The sequence below is a fragment of the Bos indicus genome, chromosome 19, assembly GCF_029378745.1.
Source record: "Bos indicus isolate NIAB-ARS_2022 breed Sahiwal x Tharparkar chromosome 19, NIAB-ARS_B.indTharparkar_mat_pri_1.0, whole genome shotgun sequence".
NCBI classification, from domain to species: domain Eukaryota; kingdom Metazoa; phylum Chordata; class Mammalia; order Artiodactyla; family Bovidae; genus Bos; species Bos indicus.
This window is the reverse complement of record NC_091778.1, coordinates 11,363,545-11,389,173: the sequence shown is the minus strand read 5'-3', so window position 1 is coordinate 11,389,173 and position 25,629 is coordinate 11,363,545. Positions and strand designations below refer to the sequence as shown.

The 25,629-nt window shown below is 36.9% G+C and overlaps 1 protein-coding gene across 6 annotated transcripts in view; it reads left to right on the top strand.

Annotated features, from left to right (window-relative positions):
- SKA2 (spindle and kinetochore associated complex subunit 2) overlaps window positions 1–21,897 on the top strand; it is a 31,103-nt gene extending 9,206 nt beyond the window's left edge. For 3 of the 6 annotated variants that reach the window (XM_070772578.1, XM_070772573.1, XM_070772576.1), the window contains 4 exons: window positions 8,025–8,111; window positions 15,101–15,277; window positions 16,474–16,593; window positions 20,655–21,897. In XM_070772578.1, coding sequence (XP_070628679.1) covers window positions 8,025–8,111; window positions 15,101–15,277; window positions 16,474–16,590 — 381 coding nt within the window. In that variant the 3' untranslated portion in view covers window positions 16,591–16,593; window positions 20,655–21,897. Of the gene's footprint in view, window positions 1–8,024; window positions 8,112–15,100; window positions 15,278–16,473; window positions 16,594–19,035; window positions 19,144–20,654 lie in introns of those variants that run through there. The other 3 variants (XM_070772575.1, XM_070772574.1, XM_070772577.1) reach the window with 3 other exon arrangements.
- Window positions 21,898–25,629: the final 3,732 nt, after the last annotated feature.

The window sequence follows — 25,629 nt, the reverse complement described above, 5'->3', positions numbered from 1 at the left end:
ATAGATGACTAATAAGAATTTGCTGTATAGCAGGGGGAACTCTACTCAATACTTTGTAATGGCCTAGATGGGAAAATAATCTAAAAATAAAGTGAATATATGTATAACTGATTCACTTTGCTGTATACCTGAAACTACCATAACATTGTAAATCAGCTATACTTAACGATAAAAGTTTTCAAGAAGAGTTTGTAAATCAAAGTTAAAAAGAAAAGGAAGGGATAGTTATCTTGCTTTTTATGTGTTCAGGCAATATGCTTAGCATATTTTTAATTAAAAAAAAAAAGCAGATTATCTCTTGGAACTTAACATACATACTGCACTCAGCCCCTCGGCCCCAATCTTTAGGAGTTCACAGGTTCCGTTTAGTTGGCAATCTACTTTGTTGCCTTATCGTTGACACTAAGACAAGCTACATTTTTACAGTGACAGTTATTCATTTATTTTTCTTTAGGCTATGGATCCTTCAAGGAGCTTCATCTCACCAGAATAATGTAGACAGATCCATAAAATTGCCAAATATCAAGTGGGGATTTATAGAACCTTGCCCCAATAAGATCACGGGATATCTGCTATTCAGAGGTTCAAATGATTTGACATTAAATGATGAGACATCATTAATCTTGCATCCTTTTATACAGATTGTGTAAAAATTGCTACCAAAGATGTATTCCCTCAAGATTATACTAAGTTTTTGCTGTAGGTATTTACATTATTCTAATTGTGGTCTGCAATTTAGCAATGTACCTGTTTTGTCATATTTGATGACATTCTGACTTTATACTCTGAAGACAGTATATCATGAATATTTGATATATACATATAAAACAATATTATACCCCATTACACAATATTATTCTCTATATATTACATATAAATATGTATTTAAGACATCACCGACTCGATGGACATGAGTTTGAGTAAGCTCCAGGTATTGGTGATGGAGAGGGAAGCCTGGTGTGCTGCAGTCCATGGGGTCGCAAAGAGTCAGACACGACTGAGCAACTGAACTGAACTGAAGAGCATGCTATTTACCAGGTGCTGCTAGAGAGTAATGATTTTTAAAAATAACAGTAAGGCAACTTCCAGGTAGACCAGTGGTTAAGAATCTGCCTTCCAATGCAGGAGATGCAGGTTCCATCCCTGGTCAGGGAACTGAGATCCTACATGCTGCAGGACAACTAAGGCATTCTGCCCACAGCAACCAGAGAAGCTCCCAAGCTCTAGAACCCTTGTTCCACAAGGCAGACCCAGAGCAGCCAAAGTAAAACAACATAAAGTGATTGAAAAACATAAATTAACCAAAAAAAAAAAAAAAAAAAAGCAGTGAAATTCAGTGTGGCTGCGGTGTAAAATATGAAGTTTCAGTGAGAAAATTTAAATTTTTAAAAATTTTATTGGAGTATTTATTGATTTACAGTGTTGCGTTAGTTTCCCCTGTACAGCAAAGTGAATCAGTTATACATGTACATATGGAGAGAATGTTAATTTTTTGTGAAGAATCATACTAAGAGTTGAAAGTAATTTCACAGGCATTGAGAAACTAATGATTTTTAAGTGAAGAGTGACAGTATGCAGAATGTGAGTGCGTGCATGTTTAGTCACTCCATCGTGTCCAACTCTTTGTGTCTGCAAGGACTCTAAGCCAGGCTCCTCTGTCCACGGGATTCTCCAGGCAAGAATACTGGAGTGGGTTGCCACTGTCTTCTCCCGGAGAGCTTCCTAATCCAGGGATCCAACCCTACGGCTTCTGCCATGGCAGGCGGATCCTTTACCACTGAGCTGTTACACTTAAAAAAATAGTTATTATACGTGTAATACATATTCATTGTAATTTAATTAGAAGACAGATATGCAAAAGGAGAGAAAGACCCAACAATTCCATGACAATTAAGACTGTGTTGTAGGGGCTTCCTTGGTGATCCTGTGGTTTAAGAATCCACAGGGGACTCGGGTTTGAGCCCTGGTCTGGGAAGATTCCCGCATGCCGAGGAGCAGCTAAGCCCGTGTGCCACAACTTGTGAGCCCACGTGCTACAACTACCGAAGCCTGTGTGCCTAGAGCCTGGGCTCTGCAGCAAGAGAAGCCACCGCAATGAGAAGCCAGCACCCTGCAAGGAAGGGTAGTCCCCACTTGCCTCAACTAGAGAAAGCCCGAGTACAGCAACAAAAGACCCACCACAGCCAAACAATAAACAATTTAAGAAAAAGACTGTGTATATAGCTTCTGTTGTAGGTGTATTTTTAACTGTTTTTTCTAAACCAGGTTCATTCTATATATTATGAATATCTGTTCCTTGTAGTCCAGTATATGTCCATAGCACAGTTAACATAAATAACCTAAGATTCTGAAAACTTAAAAAAAATTCAATAGAATACTTTAACTGATAAAATCAGCCTTATGTGTACTACCCTCATAATTGTCCCATAAAAACCTGCAGAATAGGAACTGATGCGCCTGAAACTTCACGCTTTCTTCTGCCTTGATACTGTTATTTGCCTGAAACAACATGTCTGTAACTGGGTGCTTGTGCATATTGCTATTGCTGCTTCTCTGTTTCAGACAAGCATAGACATGTGTTTGTTCTGTCTGGAAGAGACTGGATAATAGCTCTCTAGCAGAAATATACAACAAAACAATTGTGATTATGTAGACATTAGAAGTGGCCCTCAACTTGCTAAGAGCTTGAAATATTTCTTCTTAAAACAGGCTTTAGAGGGTGGTTGGATTCCCAGGCTATTCTTTCAAGTGAGTGAACTTTAATCTGTTCCCTTTTGTCATTGAACATTAGTCTGTATGTTAGAAACTCGGGATATAAAAGTGGAAAGACAAGGGTCTTGTCAGCAAGAGACTTGAAATCAAAACGGGGATACTACCATGCAAACAAATGATTGTAATATAAGACATGAAACGAGAAGCCTTAACCATGAAAAGAAAAATGAAAGTAGATAAAGGTGTTTCTAAATTTATTGGAGAGAGGAGAATGTAAGGAAAGGCATGCTTTAAGTAGATTCTTTGGTTGATAATACAGCTAACCTGGATCTAGGAGTATTAAGATAGCTAATTCTCCCTTAAAACGTGTCTAAGGAAAATGTATTTCTAAGCTCAGCTACTGAGTCCAGAATATACCTCTACCAACTCCTCTTACCAACGAAGGCAAGAACCTTCGTTTTCCTGTGTTTTGATACTGTTGAGACAGGCTTTCTCACAAGAGGATGTGTTTGGAGCTGGTCCTTCTGAAAGGGAGCATTATTGTGGCAGTGGGAATCTGTGGGTTGCTTGTAAAGAGGAAATATTTTTTAAACTGTACTGCAGTTGTATCCTGCTGTGAAATATTTTAGTGGTATGTAATATAGTGTGCCTTTTATCTAAAGCCTTAAGCTGGATATAAAAACCAGTACTACAGAATGTTATATACTTGTGAAATACGGGGCATGCTCTTTAAAACTCTAAATTATTTCCTAAATTGTTCTTTTACTTATTCGTATGGTTTCTTCTGTACAACCACAGTCTGTTTCCAAGGATATCCAATTGTCAGGATGTAATTTGGTTGTCTTTGGGACTTTAACATTGATTTCCATGGACTTTTCCTAGCTAAATTGCCTATTTTTATTTACCACTTTTGGGATTAATATAAAACTTTTCCCATTTATTATTACTGAGTTAGAGGAAAACTGTGAATATGAAATATGAATGTCTTGGGCTTTAAAAAAAAATTCACGTTTTATTTTAAATATTCTAATATGTCTAAAAATAAGACAGATAGCTAAAACTAATTAAATAGCAACTACACTGTTTTTCAAGGCTTCCCAGAAGCTAATCTATAACTGAGGAGGGTTGTGAATGAAGTTCAGCAATATCATTTTGTTCTATTAATGAGACACTAATGAGTTTCGGAGGCTGTCATAATTGGTTAGTAAATTTCCTACAGTGTAACTGAAAATTTTCCTGTTTATTACCAGATCCTAGAACCCTATCGATATTGTCTCTGCTGTGTAAATAGCTCTGAGTAGTGCAATATTGCTTATAGGGTTTTGGTGTTTGGGAAGAACAATGGGCATGTTGCAGAAACAATGTAGCTGAAACGGAAGCAACAGTCATTTTCGTTTAGGAATAAAATAGTAGAAGCTAGTTTTTAATACAGACATTAAAATCTGAAACTCAAATGTCAAATTTTTATATATTAGAAGAAACACTTTTCTTAATTTTAACATTTTGATAAATTAAACCTTGTTTTATTGTAGTATAATGAAATAATAGAATTTTATTGTTGGAAGGGAGTAGATTTCCAACTCATTTAATAGGAGAGACTCAGAGAGACAGAAGATACTGGAGGCCACATAACTGTTAGTGAGACCAGGGCTAGAATTTCTGCCACGTATCTCAATCCTCTTATTTTCTTTTTTTCAGTACCGTACTAGCAGGTTGTATTCAGAGAGAATTTTTTAATGGACTAAGTGCAGATTTAAAACAAAAAAAAAACAACTTTCCATTTAATGTTGGTTTTCCCCCCATCTGTGTGATTCTCTTTGGCTTTGATGTCATGTATAACTTTGGTCTAACTACATAAAACAAGAGTAATGAAAATAGAAGTAGAGGGAAGTCACTTAGACTGTCTTCTTCGTTTATAAAATGAAGGGTTCAGATGAGAGAATTCTTCACTGTTTCTCTGTTTCTCAACATTGCATTGACATCCTTTTTGCTTTTTTGTCCCTGTTTAATCTATAGCCTGGGCTTTCGTTGTGGCTTAGCTGGTAAAAAATCTGCCTGCAATGCAGGAGACCTGGGTTTGATCCCTGGGTTGGGAAGATCCCCTGGAGAAGGGAAAGGCTACCCACTCCAGTATACTGGCCTAGAGAATTCCATGGACTGTATGGGATTGCAAAGAGTAGGACACGACTGAGCGACTTTCACTTCACAAGCAATAGTCCACTGACTTGCTAATAAGTAAATACTTCCCCTAGGTATTATCACAAAATATTCTCTTCAGTTCTTCAAGGAGGGTAACATTCTACTCTCAAACCGTTGTTTCTCCTATATTTTAAAAAGAGGTTTTGGACTTAGCTGGCAGTCCAGTGGTGAAGGTCCACGCTGCCACTGCAGGGAGCACTGGTTCTATCCCTGGTCTAGGAAGACCCCACATCTACATGCCATAAGGCGCGACCAAAAACCAAAACAAAAGGTTTTAAATTGTGGTTAAATACATGTAACATAAAATTTACCATTTTAACCACTTAAAATGTGGACTCAAAATAGAACTCAGCAGCCTATGTACATTCTCATTGTGCAACCATCGCCACCGCCCATCTCCAGAGCTTCATCATTGCTAAACAAACTCTGCATATGTTAAACAATGACCCCCTATTCCCTGCACCCCCTGTCTTTAAAAATCTGTTTAAAATTCTGTTTGTTCTCTGAAATATTTTCCAAATAAAAGTATGGGCATATTACTTAAAGGGGAAATGGAAGAGAATTTTAAAGACTTTTTGGAAGCAGTGATGTACATATAAATGCAGCAGTTGTGTGAAAGTGGGAAGTCCTGAATTTTAGCATTTGCCAGCTTTCCTGTTGTGTATTTTTCCACCCTATCTGATTTCAGGTTACCAGCAGGATGTCACAGAAAATGGAGCTGGAAAGACATGCAGTAGTAGCATGTGATATATTCCTACTGTATAGATATGATAGGGCTCAAGAGCATAGATGAGTAAAATTAGTAAAACTAGGAAATTTGGGGTTTTGTGTATGTATTTTTTTTCAATAATTTAATTGTACATTTAATAATTTAATTTTTAGTGATGCTCTTGTTTAACAATGGGCTTACAAGAATTCCTAAAAATTTAGCTGGCTCCATCATGCTGTTGATTGGAAGCATACTCTTTGGTATCTTATTAAAATATAAATTACTTAAGAGAAGGAACACTTCTTTAAGGTACTATTCGGTGGTTTTTAGTACCTTGTGGACCTCCAGGCATTATATGAAGCCATAGCTGAAACCACTGTCTTGAGGAGAAGACTTTGTAAAATGGACTATGGGATTATGCCAGTTAAATTTAAGCAGAGCTAAACTATCAAGTTTAAAAACATATAGGCTTAAGAATATCAGGTTAAGGGCTCCTAGAATAGAGATTCTATTTTAAGGTAGCCCTGGATGGAGTAACGAATCCCATAATCCTAAGAATTTTGTAGTAACTATTAGCTTAGATTAAAACATTAGTTTTAAAATCTTTTATTTAAAGTTATGCTTTAGAATGTTGTATAAGACCTCAAATTACACATAAAGCTACAGAATTATGGTCTATTCCAGCAATTAAATCAGGTCTTCAGTGCTTAGAGCCTTTGCTTAATTGATTTGTCTTCCTCCCACTTCCTCTCCCTACTCTCCATCCACATGTGAAGGAAAAGTTAATTCTTGAGCATATTTTAATATGGGAAATTATACCAACAGGAATTTCTTTACATATATACATATATTAATACATATATAGTAATAGTATGCTTAAAGAAGTCTAATTATTGATAGATTTAATCATGGCAGCTAATGTAACAAGTATATAAGACAAATGAAATGCCTCCACTTTTGGAAAACATTTTAAATATTTTTTAGACAAAGAACTGGAGAAGGAAATGGCAACCCACTCCAGTATTCTTGCCTGGAGAATCCCAGGGACAGAGGAGTCTGGTGGGCTTCCGTCTATGGGGTCGCACAGTCGGACACAACTGATGTGACTTAGCAGCAGCAGCAGCTGCAAAGAACTAATACATTTGTTTTTCTGATTCAGCAACTCCTTGATGTTAGAGATGCAAATCAGACTGATTCCTGGGAAATTTTTTTAAAACAAAAACTGACTTTTTTCCCTTCTATTTCTACTCTAAAAGTTTTTGGTTGTAAAAATTGAATGTTATTAATTGAAGTTTTCTGATCAAATTTAGGCCAATGATGAGAAATTATTAGTGATGGAAGATTTAGTTTATCTCTTTCTGAACTTTGTTCAATAATGACAGCTTCTGACTTTAGAAGCATTTTAACTTCTGAGAACCTTTTTTTCTTATTCTACATTCCAAAGTAGAACCCTTGGTTTACTTTTTGTATAATAAAAATATCTGTATAGCACTTCTCATTAGATCTAAGAACTACTTTTTGTTGGTTTTACCCCTCCCATTAAGGCTTTACATTTTCAAGAATCAATCTTTAGTCCAGAGCTTAAGCTGACAGACAGGTCTGAACTGTGTCCCTAAAGCAGTCTCCTCAGCTGTGGGCTAGGAATGGGAGACCTTCCCTGAGGAAATCACGTTTTACCTTTCAGAGTAAACTCAAAGGACCATGGTTGTTTCCCTGATAAATTCAAGGCAGTACATGCTTTAAGATCTTGTAAAAGATGTAGAATTCTCCCAAATTAAGAATAATTTGTAGATTATGTCACATTCAGAGATAAACCACTTTTAATAATAATATATATGCTTCCCAACTTTTCCATATGAACATACATGTATTTTACAGCCTATGGCAGTTTTCCCCCTTTTTCTCCCTTAGAAGTTTACTGCAGATAAAGGTTCCACGCTAGGACCCAGGTTAAATAAATTGTGCTTACTTGGCCTGCTGCGCCATTATTATATTGTATGTAGCTTTTCTTGTGTAATTTATGGCTCTTTAAGCCTTCTAGTTCTGGCCTGTGTGGCACGTATTTATAGTTCTTTGGTTAATAGGGCTGTAAATTGTGTTAACAGCCTGAGTATCCCTAAAAATAAATTTGTTCTGTGCTTTAACTTGAAACCACATATCCTTCCAGAGGTAGAAAAACTGCCTAATTGATGAGTGTGGTGGTAATTCCTGAAGCCATTGTTAATTCTTAGTAGAGCATGGGTATTCTAGATGATGGAAGTTTAATATACTTTCCTATTTTCCTATTTTCAAAATTAGTATATATAATATTAAAAATATAAAGAGAAAAGAAAGAACAGCTATAGTATCATGTTTTGTGAAACGTCTTTTGGTTCGTGAACTAATGATCTGTGCTGATCTCTAGTTCCAGAAAGCTGACTCTGATCTGGACTACATTCAGTACAGGCTGGAATATGAAATCAAGACTAATTATCCTGATTCAGCAGGCAAGGTAATCTGCAAAAGAAATATCTTTTTAACAGAATATTTTATTAAAAGATTTTCTGGTAGTATTTCTAATAGTAGAGTATAACATTTACATTATTAAGGATTACATTCATAGAATCCTTTTGTGTTGGAAGTTAGGTCACAGAATATTGGAGAGATTATACTCATAGTAAAGGAAATTTGTGGCTCCTCTTTTATTTTTAAACTGTAAACAAGAATTATTGAGTCTAAATGTGTAAACAACTGTGGAAGCCTCTGAAATTGTGAAAGAATATAGATACTTTTAGGGCAGTGGTTAACTAAGAGGGGAGAAATCCTAGCTGTCATGATATTCTCTGAGGAAGATGATGATACATAGACTGTTTGTATAAAATTATATACTTATTCTAAGTTTAGATTGACTAGAAATACTGTTTATAAGTCATAAAGTTATAACTATATGTACACATGCCTATAGAGATAAAGAAATTTTTAAGCCTTGTCTGTTAACATTAATTTAGCATGTAAAACATTAATTTATCACTTTATGGTACTCTTTTTTTCTCTTATAGCACTTGGTAGCAGATAAGAAATATTGTACTTTACTGTTTCTTAAAAAAAATTATACAATTGAAATTTCGGGGGAATTGTGTAAACGTTCAAATTAAAATAAAATTTTAAATAAAATTGGGAAACCACTGTGAATGTTCAGTTTTTACTGCTTACATGAAATAATGGAATGCCAGGATTCTATAGTATAGTTTTAACTATTCTACCTCCTTAATTGACTTGACTTTGTCCTTCCCTCTTTTCTCTCTTACTGAAGAAAATCAACCCATTCTGGTCAAGTGGTACCCCAGGTAATTAGCCAAAGCACTCATCTGAGTCAGTGTATTTCAAGTACTATCTGGAAGACATTTTGTTTGGGGCTTCCACTTTTCTCCCACCTTCTATCTCTCATTTTTATCACATTTCCAGTTGTTTTATTCTTCTACAACTTTTTTTTCAAAAAACAGCTTTACTGAGCTATAATTCACATACCAAAGAATTCACTCTTTTAAAGTAGATAATTTAGTGGTTTTTAGTATGTTTAGTTTATTGTAATTTTTAGCAGTTTAGTATATTGTATGGCCATCATCACAATAAATATTTGAGTATTTTCATAACCTCAGAAAGAAACCCATACCTATTAGCTGTTTCTCCCCATTAACAACCACTTCCCCCTCCCCTGGCCAGCTTCTAGCAACTACTAATCTACTTCCTGTCCTACAGATTTGCTGTCTGAACATTTCATATAAACAGAATCACACAATATGTGGCCTTTTATATCTGGTTTAGCATTTTATTTAAAAATTGAAATATATTTGATTTACAGTTTTTCAGGTAGAGAGCAAAGTGATTCAGTTATACACACAAAAATATGTGTCTGTGTGTATATATATATTTCAAATTCTTTTCCATTATAGGTTATTACAAGATATCGAGTATAGTTCCCTGTGCTATACAGTTGATCCTGTTGTTTATCTATTTTATACATAAGTCAGTCAGTGAGTTCAGTCACTCAGTCATGTCCGACTCTTTGTGACCCCGTGGACTGCAGCATGCCAGGCTTCCCTGTCCATCACCAGCTCCTGGAACTAGCTCAAACTCATGTCCATAGAGAGTCAGTGATACCATCCAACCACCTCATCTTCTGTCATCGCCTTTTCCTCCTCCTGCCTTCTGTCTTTTCCAGCATCAGGGTCTTATCCAGTGAGTCAGTTCTTCACATCAGGTGATCACAGTACTGGAGTTTCAGCTTGAGCATTAATCAGTCCTTTGAATGAATATTCAGGACTGATTTCCTTAAAGATTGACTGGTTTGATCTTGCAGTCCAAGGGACTCTCAAGAGTCTTCTCCAATGCCACAGTTCAAAAACATCAATTCTTTGGTGTTCAGCTTTCTTTATAGTCCAACTCTCACATGACTACTGGAAAAACCATAGCTTTGACTAGACGGACCTTTGTCAGCAAAGTGATGTCTCTGCTATTTAATATGCTGTCTAGGTTGGTGATAGCTTTTCTTTCAAGGAGCAAGCGTCTTTTAATTTTGTGGTTGCAGTCACCATCTGCAGTGATTCTGGAGCCCAAGAAAATAAAGTCTTTTACTGTTTCCATTGTTTCCCCATCTATTTGCCATGAAGGATGGGACCGGATGCCATGATCTTAGTTTTTTGAATGTTTTAAGCCAACTTTTTCACTCTTCTCTTTCACTATCATCAAGAGGCTCTTTAGTTCTTCACTTTCTGCCATAAGGGTGGTGTCATCTGCATATCTGAGGTTATTGATATTTCTCCCGGCAGTCTTGATTCCAGCTTGTGCTTCATCCAGCCCAGCGTTTCTCATGATGTACTCTGCATATAAGTTAAATAAACAGAGTGACAATATACAGCCATGAAGTACTCCTTTTCCAATTTGGAACCAGTCTGTTCCATGTCTGGTTCTAACTGTTGCTTCTTGACCTGCATACAGATTTCTCAGGAGGCAGGTAAGGTGGTCTGGTATTCCCGTCTCTGTAAAAATTTTGCGTAGTTTGTTGTGATCCACACAGTCAAAGGCTTTGGCATAGTCAATAAAGCAGAAGTAGATGTTTTCCTTGAACTCTCTTGCTTTTTCGATGATCCAACGGATTTGATATCTGATTCCTCTGCCTTTTCTAAATCTAGCTTGAACATCTGGAAGTTCACGGTTCACGTACTGTTGAATACATAATACATACATAATAGTATGTATCTGTTAATCCCAGATTCCCAGTTTATCCCTCTCTCACCCCATTTCACCTTTGGTAAGCATAAACTGATTTTCCACATCTGTGGGTCTGTTTCTGTTTTGTAAATAACTTCATTTATTTGGAAGTTATCGAGTATAGTTCCACATGTAAGTGATACTGTATGATGTTTGTCTTTCTCTTTCTGACTTCACTTAGTGTGAAAATCTACAGATGCATCCATGCTGCTGCAGATGGAATATTTCATTCTGTTTTATAGATGAGTGGTAGTCCATTGTATACATATACCACATCTTTATGCATTCATCTGTGGATGGACATTTAGGTTGCTTTTATGTCTTAGCTATTGTAAATAGTCAGTGAATATTGGGGTGCATTTATCTTTTCAAATTGGAGTTTTCTCCAGATATACGCCTAGGAGTGGGATTGCTGGATTATATAGTAACTATTTTTAGTTCTTTGAGGAACTTCCATACTGTTCTCCATAGTGGCTACACCAATTTACATTCCTACCAACAGCGTAGGAGGATCTTTTCTCTCCACATCCTCTCCAGCATTTATTATTTATAGACTTTTTAATGATGGCCTTTCTGACCAGTGTGAGGTGATACCTCGTTGTAGTTTTGATTTGCATTTCTCTAATAATTAGTGATGTGGAGCATCTTTTCATGTGCCTCTTGGCCATCTGTATGTCTTCTTTGCAGAAATGTCTATTTCAGTCTTCTGCCTATTTTCTGACTGGGTTTTGTTTGATATTGAGTTGTATGAGTTGTTTATGTATTTTGGCAACAATTAAGCCCTTGTTGGTCCTATTGTTTGCAAATATTTTCTCCCATTCTATAGAATGTCTTTTTGTTTTGTTTATGATTTCCTTTGCTGTACAAAAGCTAATAAGTTTGAGTAGGTACCATTTGTTTATTTTTGCTTTTATTTCCACTGACTTGGGAGACTGACCTAAGGAAACAGTGGTATGATTTTATGTCAGAGAATGGCTTGCCTCTATTCTCTTCTAGTTTTATGGTGTCGTGTCTTATATTTAAGTCTTTAAGCCATGTTGAGTTTATTTTTGTGTATGGTGTGAGGGAGTGTTCTAAGTTCATTGATTTACATGCAGCTGTCCAGCTTTCCCAACACCACTTGCTGAAGAGACTGTCTTTTCTCCATTGTATACCACATCTTTATCGATTCATCTACTGATGGACATTTAAGTTGCTTTCACGTCTTGACTATTGTAAATAGTGCTGCTGTGAACATTGGGGTGCATGTATCTTTTCAAATTGGAGTTTTCATCTTTTCTGGATATCACTTAACATGTTTAAAGGCTCATCCTGGTTGTAGCATGAATCAGTACTTCATTTCTTTTTGCTGCTGAATAATATTTCATTGTATGGCCATACCACATTTTCTTATTTATTTGATCAGTTAATAGTTTGGTTGTTTCCTTTTGGCTATTATGATCATATTCCCATAAGCATTCATGTACAAGTTTTTGTATGGACGTTTGATTTCATTTCACTTGGGTATATGCCTAAGAGTGGAATTCCTGGGCACATGGTAACCCTATATTTAATATTTTGAGGAACTACTACATTGTTTTCCAAAGCAGTTGTACTATTATACGTTCTCAGTTTTTTGGGTTTTTTAAAAAAGTTGTAAAATATGTAAGAGAAAATTCATCATTTTTTCCATTTCAAAGTGTGCAGTTCCGTGGTTTTAGTACATTTATATCATTGTGCAGCTATCACTACCATCCATCTCCAGAACTTGATGTCGTCTTTCCAAATTGAAACTGCATACATTAAATAATAACTCCCCATTTCCCCCTCTTCCCAACCCCTGGCAACAACCATTCTACCTTCTGTCTCTGTGAACTTTACTACTCTAGTTACCTCATACACACAATTTTCCAGACTACACATTTGGTGTCATCTATTATTTCTTTGCCCCTATCAAACGTACTACTAAGTTTTCTTAACTTTTCTTTAATAATATTGCTTTTCTGTCCTTTTCCTACCTCTACTGCTCATGGTGTAGTCTTGATCACTATTTGTAGAATTAACAGTCTTTAAATTAGATTTTTTGTTCTGATTCATTCCTGTTAGAATTATCTTTATTTATCATTTCCATCATCAAAAGCTTAGCAAAATATCTCCAAGGAAGAAAGGAGTAGAGGGCCATGAACTGAGCCTCTGCCTGTAGCCATAAGGTAGGGTCCACAAAGGAAATATTTGAATAGTGAGACAATAATCAAGATAGTATAGTTCTGTGCAAATCAGAGTTCATTTTAAGATTAGAATAGGAAGGAAATAAGGAGAGTCAAAAAGAGGGATATCAAAATTACAGGGCAAGTCTGACTTTTTGATTGTTATAGGGTGTGGAAAGAAGGTAACCCTCCTAACTATTGGTGGGAATGTAAATTGGTACAGTCACTATGGAGAACAGTATGGAGGTTCCTTAATAAACTAAAAATAGATCTCCCATATGACCCTGCAATCCCATTCCTGGGCATATGTCCAGAGAAAAACATAATCCAAAGGATACATGCACCCCAGGGTTCATTGCAGCACTGTTTACAGTAGTCAAGACAGAAGCAACCAAAATGCCCCACGGACAGAGGAATGGATAAAGAAGATATGGTACATACATACAATAGAATATTACTTGGCCATCAAGAAGAATGAAATAATGCTATTTGCAGCAACATGGATGGACCTAGAGATTGTCGTATTAAGGGAAGTAAGTCAGAGAAGAAATATCTGATGACATCCCTTATATATGGAATCTAAAAAGACATAAGTGAACTTATTTATAAAACATAAACAGATACACAGACTTAGAGAACAAACTTATGGTTGCCAAGGGGAAGGATGGGAGGAAGGGATGGTTAGGGAGTTTGGAATGGATTTGTATACACTGCTATGTTTAAAATGGATAACCCACAAGGACCTACTGTATAGCACATGAAACTCTGCTCAGTGTTATGAGTCAGCCTGGATGGGTGGGGGGCGTTTGCGGGGAGAATGGATACATGTATATGTATGACTGTTCACCGGAAATTATGACAACATTGTTAATTGGCTGCACCCCAATAGAAAATAAAACGTTTAAAAAATTTATAGGACAGGTCTGACTTTTTGATTGTTTAAAATAATTTGGCAAAGGATTAGTCTATGGGCTATTAAACTGAGGAAGTATATTATTATAGGACCTAGAAGGTTGGTGGTAAATGGAGTAAGAAAAATGACGCTAGTTTTGAAGCAAGAGTCAAGAGGAGTTATTTTCCCCTCATTGTAGGGACAATCTATGTATACTGGAAGTCTGTACAAAGGGAAATGTGAAAAGGTTATTGAAATATAGGAATGTTAAGGTTCTGGAGGATATGGGGAGGAGACAATAATAGTGGTAGTGTTAGGAGCTGAGTAAGGATCAGACTAGATGTTTTCATTTTCAGGTGAAAAGGCAGGAACAGAAACTCCCAGGTGTTTTCTGTCTTCTCAGTAAAGTAGTTGGGGTGAGATATTCTGTCAAGAATGAGTGGATGGGAACTGGTAGGAATGGAGAAAGTTTGGAATACCTAGTATTGGAGAGTTTGCTAAAGAACCACGAAGGAATGAGAAGAATCATTAAGTGGCAGAAACGTCACTTTTGAACTGTCACAGTTGAAATGTCCTTTATGGAACAGTGGTTATTTACATTGAAAATTAATTTGAAAAACTAACATAATTTATAAACACAGTTGCTTGAGTTGGCATGCATTTTGTATAGTGAGGTACACCTTGAATTGGTACTCATACATACTTTAGCCCTGTGACAGTGTATTTAAGAATTTTATGATAAGTGGTTTCAAGTTGTCTTTTCTATAAGAACAAATCAAAATAGTTCCTTCAATACCTTCTGAATAACATTTAGGATTGTGTCTTGGAAGTACTGTGTAATTATTATGAACTATACATCAAATATTATGTATCTAATGTAACATTATTTGCTGTTTAATATTGCTATTTTGTGTGCGTGTGTATATGAGAAGGGTTATTTCTGTACCTAGGCTTTAAATTCCTTGAGAATAGTATCTAGGTCTTATACTTCTCTCTTTCTTCCCTTCCTCCCATTCTGTCACATAGTTAGGTAATTTTTTATAGTGTTCTATTAAATGGATGGTAGTATGTGTTGTATATATTTTAATTCTAAAAATAAGCTTTATTTTTCCTTTCCAGATTTAATATATATTAATTTTTTTCCTAATGTAGAAAAATCCAGTTACACTTTTAAAGGAATTGTCAGCAATAAAGTCTCGATATCAAACTTTGCATGTTCGCTTTAAACCAATTGCTGTGGAGCAGAAAGAGACTAAGAGCCGCATTTGTGCTACTTTCAATAAGACTATGACCTTGATACAAGAACTGCAAAAGGAAACAGACCTGGAGGTAATGCTTTCTGTTGATTGGCTGGATTTGTAGAATTTTAATTCTGAATTTCTCATTGAAAGATAAATCCCCAGTAACTCATTTTGAAATTCAGCAGTGTGAACTATTGATAAAGAATGAGATTTTCTTGATTCCCTGAAGTATAAGATCTCTTATCTCCTTTTATTTTAAGATGAGCATGTGGAATTGACATGGTTAGTGAAGGGGCATGCTTTCTTGGATTATGTAGCAACAGCAGAAGAAAAAACTTGCTAACATATCTATCAGTTCTGCTGGTTCCTATAAGAACTAATGAGACTGAGAAATCTAGAAAGCATCTATACCAGTGACTGTTTTTTCATTCTCCTTTTCTTCAGTTGGGATGATTAGCTTGGGTAGGCCTAACCTTCATTCCTGGTCCTTCATTCTCCACCCTCTTCTCATTTAGTATAAGAATCTTTCTAATTGTGAGCCTCTGTCGCTTATGTGTAAAACTCTACAGACATGTTAGAGTAGGAAAAAGAATATGAGCTGTTAACCTAGGCACTAAGATCCTGAACAGCCAATTGAAGAGACTGGTAGCATTTTCATTTACTATTAAGCAAAGTTGGGGGCTTTTGAAAGAAAAGATAGCTTAATGTAGATGAAATCATCAGATCAGATCAGATCCATCGCTCAGTTGTGTCCGACTCTTTGCGACCCCATGAATTGCAGCACGCCAGGCCTCCCTGTCCATCACCAACTCCCAGAGTTCACTCAGACTCACGTCCATCAAGTCAGTGATGCCATCCAGCCATCTCATCCTCTGTCGTCCCCTTCTCCTCCTGCCCCCAATCCCTCCCAGCATCAGAGTCCTTTCCAATGAGCCAACTCTTCGCATGAGGTGGCCAAAGTACTGGAGTTTCAGCTTTAGCATCATTCTTTCCAGAGAAATCCCAGGGCTGATCTCCTTCACAATGGACTGGTTGGATCTCCTTGCAGTCCAAGGGACTCTCAAGAGTCTTCTCCAACACCACAGTTCAAAAGCATCAATTCTTCGGCGCTCAGCCTTCTTCACAGTCCAACTCTCACATCCATACATGACCACAGGAAAAACCATAGCCTTAACTAGACGAACCTTTGTTGGCAAAGTAATGTCTCTGCTTTTGAATATGCTGTCTAGGTTGGTCATAACTTTCCTTCCAAGGAGTAAGCGTCTTTTAATTTCATGGCTGCAGTCACCATCTGTAGTGATTTTGGGGCCCAGAAAAATAAAGTCCGACACTGTTTCCACTGTTTCCCCATCTATTTCCCATGAAGTGGTGGGACCAGATGCCATGATCTTCATTTTCTGAATGGTAAGCTTTAAGCCAATTTTTTCACTCTCCACTTTCACTTTCATCAAGAGGCTTTTGAGTTCCTCTTCACTTTCTGCCATAAGGGTGGTGTCATCTGCATATCTGAGGTTATTGATATTTCTCCCAGCAATCTTGATTCCAGTTTGTGTTTCTTCCAGTCCGGCGTTTCTCATGATGAAATCATAGAGTTGAATTTAATTATCTGGACAAAAGATGTCCAATAGGTTTTAATTTCTGGTGCTTACTCCAGTCAGTTAACTGGTAATAACTGCTTAGAATGCTGTTTAAGGAGCCGTGTCTGGGCATGGCCAAAAAGGTATCTGCTGTGGAGTGTTGATAGGAGCAGCATACGTGGTATTTATTTGCCAAGTCTGAACTAAATTATGGCTTAAGATATTTGAATTATGGGCTTTGTAACTCTCAAAGGTGGATTAGATCAAGAATTCTTTGTATTACCAATGGAAGAAAAGAGAACAGTGCCTGGTTAAAATCATAAAGTGAGGTCATAAATGTATCTGTCATGGAGAAATGAATAGTGCGAGAGGGGAGGGCAGTGAAAAGGGCACAGAGGGAATAGAGAGTAGGCATTTAAACAGTATGGGTGGTGTTTCGTCACCTGCTAATTAATAAAATGCAAAAAGGAAGTATGTATGTGATAAGCTTTTATAAATAAAACCAAGTCACATATTCTTCATTGTATGTGATCAGAACTTGACAGTAGCAGTCCATAAATTTGTTCCCAGGAAACAAATCTTGAAGAGAGATTAAGTGTAGTTCTGAATGTACACATCAACATGTATGTATAGAAATCCATGAATTAATTGACGCATGGTAAATTTGGGTGACTGAACAAAGAGAAAAATGATTTTTTGAATACTTACTAAAAATTGTTTTCATTGGATACAATAAATAGATGGCATATTTCTGAGATTAAAAAAAGTGGTACAGAAAAGTAGTAATGATATTGATGTATATCAGTCACTCAGTTGTGTCCAACTCTTTGCAACCCCACGGATGATAGTGTGCCAGGCTCCTCTGTCCATGGAATTCTTCAGGTAAGAACTGGAGTGGGTTCCCATTTTGTTCTCCAGGGGATTTTCCCAACTCAGGAATCATATCCCCTTCTCCTGCATTGAAGGCAGATTCTTCACCTTCTGAGCCAGGGATGTCAAATCATTTGAGTATTTGTAAAGGTTTTCATTTAGTTATCTGAAATGAGCAATAATTACATCAAAGGTAGAAAGCTAAGGGAACTTTTTCATTTTGGATCAGATAATGACAAAAAGGAGAAATGGAGACTTCCTGGCAGTCCAGTGGTTAAGACTCTTCACTTCCACTACAGGGGCTGCAGGTTCAGTTCCTGGTTGGGGAGTTAAAATCTCACGTGCCTCTTGGCTTCTCAGCCAAAAAATCTAAAACATAAAACAGAAACAATACTGCAACAAATTCAATAAAGTCTTTAAAAAAATGATCCACATAAAAAAAAAAAAGAGGAGAAATGGCTAAAGGTAAAGGGAGATCATGTTTTAGAATCAATGATAGCCAAGCTGGGAAATGTTGGATATGGTTGGTCTTGGGCCTACTAGTTTAAATATGAGATAGTATTAATAGTAGAAAGTTCAGAGAAAATTTTTATGATTGAAATGTGGAAGAAAAGGGAAGGGCATCTATAAAGAGTTATATAACCATAATTATATGGCTCAAATAGTTCTATGAGCCAAGAGTTTAAAGAACATGTAAAGGAATTTCATGTATAAAAGAGGTATATTAGACATAGGGTCAGAACTGTGAGAATAGTTAAGAAATCCAAAGGATTTTCAGCTGAGGATTCTGAAAATTTCTAGAGTAACCGAATGGGCTTTTACAATTATTTGGGGAACATGAAGAACAAGAAAGGGATGTCTACTTAGAGCAAATGGTACATTGTTTATAAACAGCAGAATGCAAACAGAAAGTAAAACTCTTCTATTGCTATGATTTTTATCAAGGTGAGTGGTTTTTCATTTGGAAGGGCAGAAAATATATATTTGAACTGATAATACTAAAAAATAAAAAAACTTGGAATTGATAATAATAAATAGGGATATGAGAACAGAAAAGGAGGTGGATGGTAGGGAATACATATTAATTTCCTGATCTTTTTAGTTGCTATTAAGACACTGACGTTTAAATATAGTTAGTTATAAAGGTGACTATCAAAAGAAGAAAGGACCAAATTTGTTCCAAATAGAAAATAGCAAAACAGTCCCCCCACCAAACAAAAATATAGCAATAAATAGAAAATTCAAAATGCATTAAAGATTGAATGTATGTTATTCCATCAAAGCTCTGAAACATTTGTATTAAAGAAGAAAAATTTCTATGTATTTTAGAATAGTTAATTCCTGGAAAAACTCTTTGAAGTTTTATTAAACAGATGGTCTGAAATCTCTTGAATTTCAGAGATCACAAAGAAAAACATGGAATCATGGAGAACAAAGTCTTGCCAGAATAATATCATTTCCTGTTTTTCAGATAGAAGAGGGAAATTTTGTCACTATTTGAGTTGCAGTAAGTGTTTTTGTTTTATCCATGTGAACATTTTGGGCAAATGGTTGGCTTGAGGAGCCAAACCAGGTGGGGTCTCCAATAGCAAAATGTGGCTGTATATTAATGAATTAAAATTAAAAGTAATTAAATGAATACAGTCCTTCATCAATGCAGATACAGAATATACCCAGGATAACAGAAAGGTCTATTGGACAGCATTGCGCTGGAGATTCTGATTCTGTGGGTATGAGGTGTTCCCGATTTGACAGTCTCTCTAGAGATGACCTATATAGTTAGGCAGATTTGTAACCATGTGAGTGATTCTTCAAGTCCTACCTCCTGTTATTTCCTCATTAACTCTTTGTTTCAGCTAGCCTATTTGTGGGTGCTCTGTGAAAGCCCCTTACAACTTCCCTTCAGCTTCTCTTCTCCCGTTTGGTTTTGCTGCTCTTACCTGCTTTTGTGGATTTGGTTCGCTGGTTGTTTTCTCAGCACGTTCTCCCTTCCTGTGTAAGAGATTACTGACTCTCTTGAGATGTGTGCTATTCCTGACTCATGCCTGAGGTAAAAGTGGCGCTATCCTTAGCTTCAGGGATGTGCCTGATTGGCAAGGGGAACGGATTTTCCTTTAACTAATATTGGGTCAGGAATGGGTTTGTAACCCAAATGATATGTGAGGAGGGGGAGTCTGGAAATAGGAAATTAGAGTTTCCTTACTGCTGAGAGACCCCTGAGGAGAGAAAGCTTTACTTGTTCTAAACATTGTGTATAGAAGTGATACCTGGAGTCACTTTCCTGTCAGCCTGAGAATAAAGGATATCAGAGCTGTTAGATGGAAAAAACCTGAGTCCTTACATTGTTGAGCTGCTTCATAAACCAGCCCTGAAACCTGCCCTTATGTACTTATTGTGCAGTGATAATGCATTTTATTTATCCATTTTCATATGCATCTCTGTTACTTGCAGATAAAAGCATCTTAATTATCCTTCAAAATTTAATCCGAGTCTCTACTTCTGAAGAAACTTCCAGACTATTTTTTTTTTCACACTTCTTTTTCAAAATACTTTTTGGATATGTTCAGATGTGACTTCTTTGGTTCTGTTACAGTCCTTAAATTGTTTGATTTCTTTGTCTTGTTTCTTCAATTTAATTGTGAGTTCCTCGGAAACTCAAATATCAAAGTAACTTGTATGTACATAGCTAATATGTATTTTTTCTTTGCCTTTATAAATTTGTCATTATATACCTAGTGTGAACTTGTGGAAACATTTATTGGTGTTACAAAGCAGAAATTAGTATAACAGCCTTTAAAGATTTTATTTAACTTTTAAAAAATTTATCTTATTGAAGTATAGTTGATTTACAATGTGTTAATTTTTGCTGTGCAGCAAAGTGATTCAGTCTTAGTCTTTTTTTTCATATTCTTTTCCATGATTTACCACAGGATACCGAATATAGTTCCCTGTGCTATATAGTAGGACCTTGTTCTTTTAAGCTTTTCTGAAATAAAGATTTTGTCATTTGTTTTCTAGTTGTTACCACTGACTGAAGAAGAGAAAACTGCAGCAGAGCAATTAAGAGCTCACATGTCAGACTTATGAGGAAGAAATGGACTTGCCAAAAGGAACTCTAATGGGGAAGAAATCAATCCCAGAAATTTAGGAAGATGTCTTGTTAACATTGATGACTATTGGTCGGGAGATGACAAAGGAGATTTGGCTTGGGTGACTGGATAGTGATGCCTTCCACAGAAGAGGGGGATACAAGAGAAGGGCAGGCAGAATGGAAATAAAGAGATTTTAAAAATATATGCACACATGCTTAGTAATTTCAGGCAAGGAAGTCCCAACACCATTTTGTATCTGTTTCTGTATAACTGGGATAACACAGATGTCCTGACTGACCTATTGCAAAACAATATTACGTATTATCAGTCAGATGTGAATGAACATGCTTGGGAAGTTAAAGGTTAGAAAAATATTTGTACTATATTATACATATGTAAATAATTTTATTGTTGAAAATTCTGATCGCAGATGTGGTCACCTTATTGGTGAGACTGCTAATATGTGACTTAACTGTCTCCCACAATACCTAACTTAGTAGAAAGCTGGCTTTTCTGTGACAGCTTCACTTTTATTTTTGTCCTGTTCCTTCTGCCTGCCAATGTTGAGCGTGAGCTCTGCTTTCTAATGCTGTTTCTGATTGTCCCTGTCACATTTCAGGGACCTGAAATATACCTTTGTTCTCCTCTAGTCTGCATTACTGTAGTTGTTCAGTTCATTCTACTGTAAATCTCTATATATGAACCTTCAAGTTGTGAGCGTTCGAAGACGTAAACGTGTGTTTTCCCCTCGAATCACATAAGTTAGCTCTGTTTGAGGAGGCACTGTTGGGTTTTGAGGCACAGGCCCCGAATGTAGGATGGAACATGAAGGTTGCAGCAGCCATTCAGAATGTAATCCAGTGCTACCGTGGCATCTATGATGAGAAAAAAAGAGCTACCACTCAGACATCACTGGATTGTTCTTTCAAGAAGGTAGACAGAATTAAATCCAGCAAGGAACCAGAACCTGTGCCAGCAACTGCAGGTATGGAATCGCAGCTTGCCCGTCTCCTGTTGCTGATGCCCCTCCAGCTCTACCCTCTCCCACCTCCTCTCCCTCTCCAGTCAGTAACTCTTCATGCCCGTTCACTCGATGCCAGCCCCTGTTGTCCTGTACTACTGTGCTTTTCAAGATACTGTACTTTCAGATTAAAAATGTTTTATTTCTTTGTGTTTGTTCCATATGTATTATTTGTGTGAAAACTACTATCAACTTATTACAGTACAGTACTGTATAGCTGATTGTGTTAGCTGGGCACCTAGGCTAACTTTGTTGGACTTAACAAAGAAGCTGGACTTAAGGAACGCACTCTCAGAATGGAACTTGTTCATATGTAGGGGACCTACTGTCTGTGAAAGCTAAGAAACTGAAATGAGAGGATCGTTGCAACTGTTTACCAGTTTTGTGTGTATGTGTGCACCAATGTCCCTATTTTTTTTTTTTTTTAAATGGCAAGTATGGTATACACTAGGAGGTCAAGTTATCAATAAATTATCACTGTTAATGTTCTGGGAAATGCTGGAAGCTCTGCTAAAAAGTTGAGAGGAGAAGCAGATATTGGAGATGTAAAAGCAGGTTTTAAATTCTAGCTGTACAAGCCTGAGCAAATCACTTAACGTGTGTGTGTCAGGATGACTGGAAGTACAATGAGATGGTGAAGTATTAAGTTTTGATATTTGGTTTAGTTCAATACATATTTCCATATATGTAATAAAAACAAGATATTGAAAGACCAGGAAAAGTGAATCAAATGTTAATTTGCAGGTTACAGAATTATACTTTTTTGTAAATAAGAATTTTTTCTGTTATGTTATTAATAAACTTATAATAGCTGACAAACAGGGTTGGAAGAGTAGCTTCAGTTAAAATTGTCTATTCTGAATATTTGGAGAACAGAAACTACCCTAACCTTTAAATTACAAATAAGTCACACTTTAGTAACATATACTACTCTTCTTCAGTACTCAGGCAAGTAATATTGAGGAAATTCCTGTCATGTTATGACTATGGGATGAGATGTTGATTGGTGGGACTGAAAAATGGTGGTATCACAAAGAGGTCTTAACAAGTTACTGGAGTTAAAGTGTTTTGCTTGCGATCAGGGGGAAAAAAAAGAAACAACGATGTTTTTCCTTTGACTTCCTTCACAAGTTACCTTAAAATGTTGGTTCTTCCCCTCATCCCTCTTAAAATTGTTCTCTCTGCACTTTATATATTGATTTATTTCCCAGGGTTCATTTATTGCCTCTTTGGGGAATGATTTCCAAGTATAACTTATTCCACTAGAAGTGAAAGTGTTAGTTCATCAGTCGTATTTGACTCTTTGCAACCCCATGGACTGTAGTCAGCTAGGCTCCTCTGTCCATGGAATTCTCTGGGCAAGAATACTGGAGTGGTAGCCATTCCCTTCTCCAGGGGATCTTCCTGACCTAAGGATCAAACCTGAGTCTCCTATATTGCAGGTGGATTCTTTACTGTCTGAGCCACCAAGCAGGCCTAGATCCAGATTTCCAGTAAAAACCTTGACCTGAATATTCAAATTGAATGTGTCCAGAATACTTAACTGACTTTATTTTGTTAATAGCCACTATTCTGTTAGGTGGAATTAAGGTTTGCATCCATTTCTTTATATTCTTAGTTAATCTGTAACTTTTTAGATGTTTATTGTATACAAAATTCATTTTACCTTCACTGTCTACCGAGTTTAGACCATTATTATTTCTCATCTGTATGATTGTTTTCTCTTATGTGACTATTCTCTTAGGGCTTCCTTGGTGGCTCAGACAGTAAAGTTTTCGCCCGCAGTGCGTGAGACCTGGGTTCAATCCCGGGGTTGGGAAGATCTCCTGGGGAAAGGCATGGCCACCCACTCCAGTATTCCTGCCTGGAGAATCCCCATGGACAGAGGAGCCTGGCAGGCTATAGTCCATGGGATCACAAAGAGTAGGACATGACTGAACAACTAAGAACAGCACACATTTAACTATTAGTCTTTTTATGCCCTAAGTATTAGGTTGTATTTTAAATACAACTTTAAGAAATTAACAAAATAAAAGTATGCCTATTCTCCCAAACAGTTGCAACTTTTTCAGATGTTTCTATAATATATATACAAATCAAAAATCATTTTTAAACAAAAATAGGCTGACAGCTTACACTGTACTGTAGCTGCACTTAGTCTTTTTTCATTTTAAATATATCTTCATGTCACATCTGCTGTTCTTTTGAGCAGCTGTATATATGAATTTACCATAATTTTTTTTCACCAGTTCCTCACTGACAGGCATTTAAGCTGGCCCCGGTAAAGAATCCGCTTGCAGTGTAGGAGACACTAGGGACTTGGGTTCCATCCCTAGGTTGGGAAGATCCCCTGGAGGAGGAAATGGCAACCCATTCCAGTATTCTTGCCTGGAAAACTCCATAGACAGGAGTCTGACAAACTACAGTCCATGGGGGTCACCAAGAGTCAGACTTGACTGAGCATGCACACTACAAGAGACAAATTAGGAGATGGGGGAAAGGGGGAAAAGAGGAGGATGGCAAGGCATGCCCTTCAGATCAGGTCAGTCGCTCAGTCATGTCCGACTCTTTGCGACCCCATGAATCGCAGCACACCAGGCCTCCCTGTCCATCACCAACTCCCGGAGTTCACCCAGACTCACGTCCATCGAGTCAGTGATGCCATCCAGCCATCTCATCCTCTGTCGTCCCCTTCTCCTCCTGCCCCCAATCCCTCCCAGCATCAGAGTCTTTTCCAATGAGTCAACTCTTCGCATGAGGTGGCCAAAGTACTGGAGTTTCAGCTTTAGCATCATTCCTTCCCTTAAGGAATTCTAGTAGAGCTGACCACAGGTTTCCCAACCACACAGGGTAGTTGAGTATCCTCCCAGCCAAGTTTTCTTCTTGCTTAAGTGAGCCAGTATCTGACTTTGCCAACAAGCAATGACCCCTCATTAGTTGTTCAGGTTTTCTAATTTTCCACTATTGAGAACTATTACAATTAATCTTAAACAGTTTGGGGCTCTTGGGCAGATACATCTATTAGCACAAGAACCTATTTTAATATTTATCATAGATTGTAATTTGTCTTTTTTGCTTTCTGCTCTACAGGGTTGCAAAGACCCCTTCTCATTACTCTGAATCCCAAGTAATATAATACTGTGTCCTACAAGTTTTTTCCCCCACAGGTGCACATATAGTTTATTAATGATTACATTTTGAAGCCAGCCATTTTGATCCAGTATTTAAATAAACTATTTAATATTAAAGCATTTTTAAAAATTGAGGTAAAAATTAACCATTATTAAAATGTTCAATAGAAGGCATTTAAGTATAAAAGATGAGCAACTATCACCTCTATGTAGTTCCAAGGCCATAAATAATTTTTGGTGAAAGGATTTTTCAGGCACAATTATTCCTAAATTATATCTTTGTCCATGGCTCCTGCCATTAAAGAAAAAATTGTTATGCCCACTACTTACAAGAAAGTCCAAATGCCTTGATATTTAACAACTTCCTAAATTATTGCTGATTCTGTTCACGTGCATTCAGTTAGGTTAAGTGTTAACAGTTTTGCAAGAAACTGGAAAGGAACATTTTAGTTCAAATGAAGGATTTTATGTATATCCTTTGTCTCATACCTTCAATTCCTGCAATCTTTCAACATTTTTTACCTAGAAAACTGTAGAAAGGAGACGCCGATACAGGAAAGCTGAACGCAGGTGAAACCCTTGCACTTTCCAGTCTTAAGGCTCTAGCTCACCTTAAGCCCCAAGTAATGCAGGGCGGCAGTGGTTGCATGGGGGAGGCTGCCGGCTACACAATACAAGGTCCCATCTTCCCATGCCCGACACTGAAATTACCGCTCCGGGCTTCACAATCTAGAGCTTTGCTTCAGTAG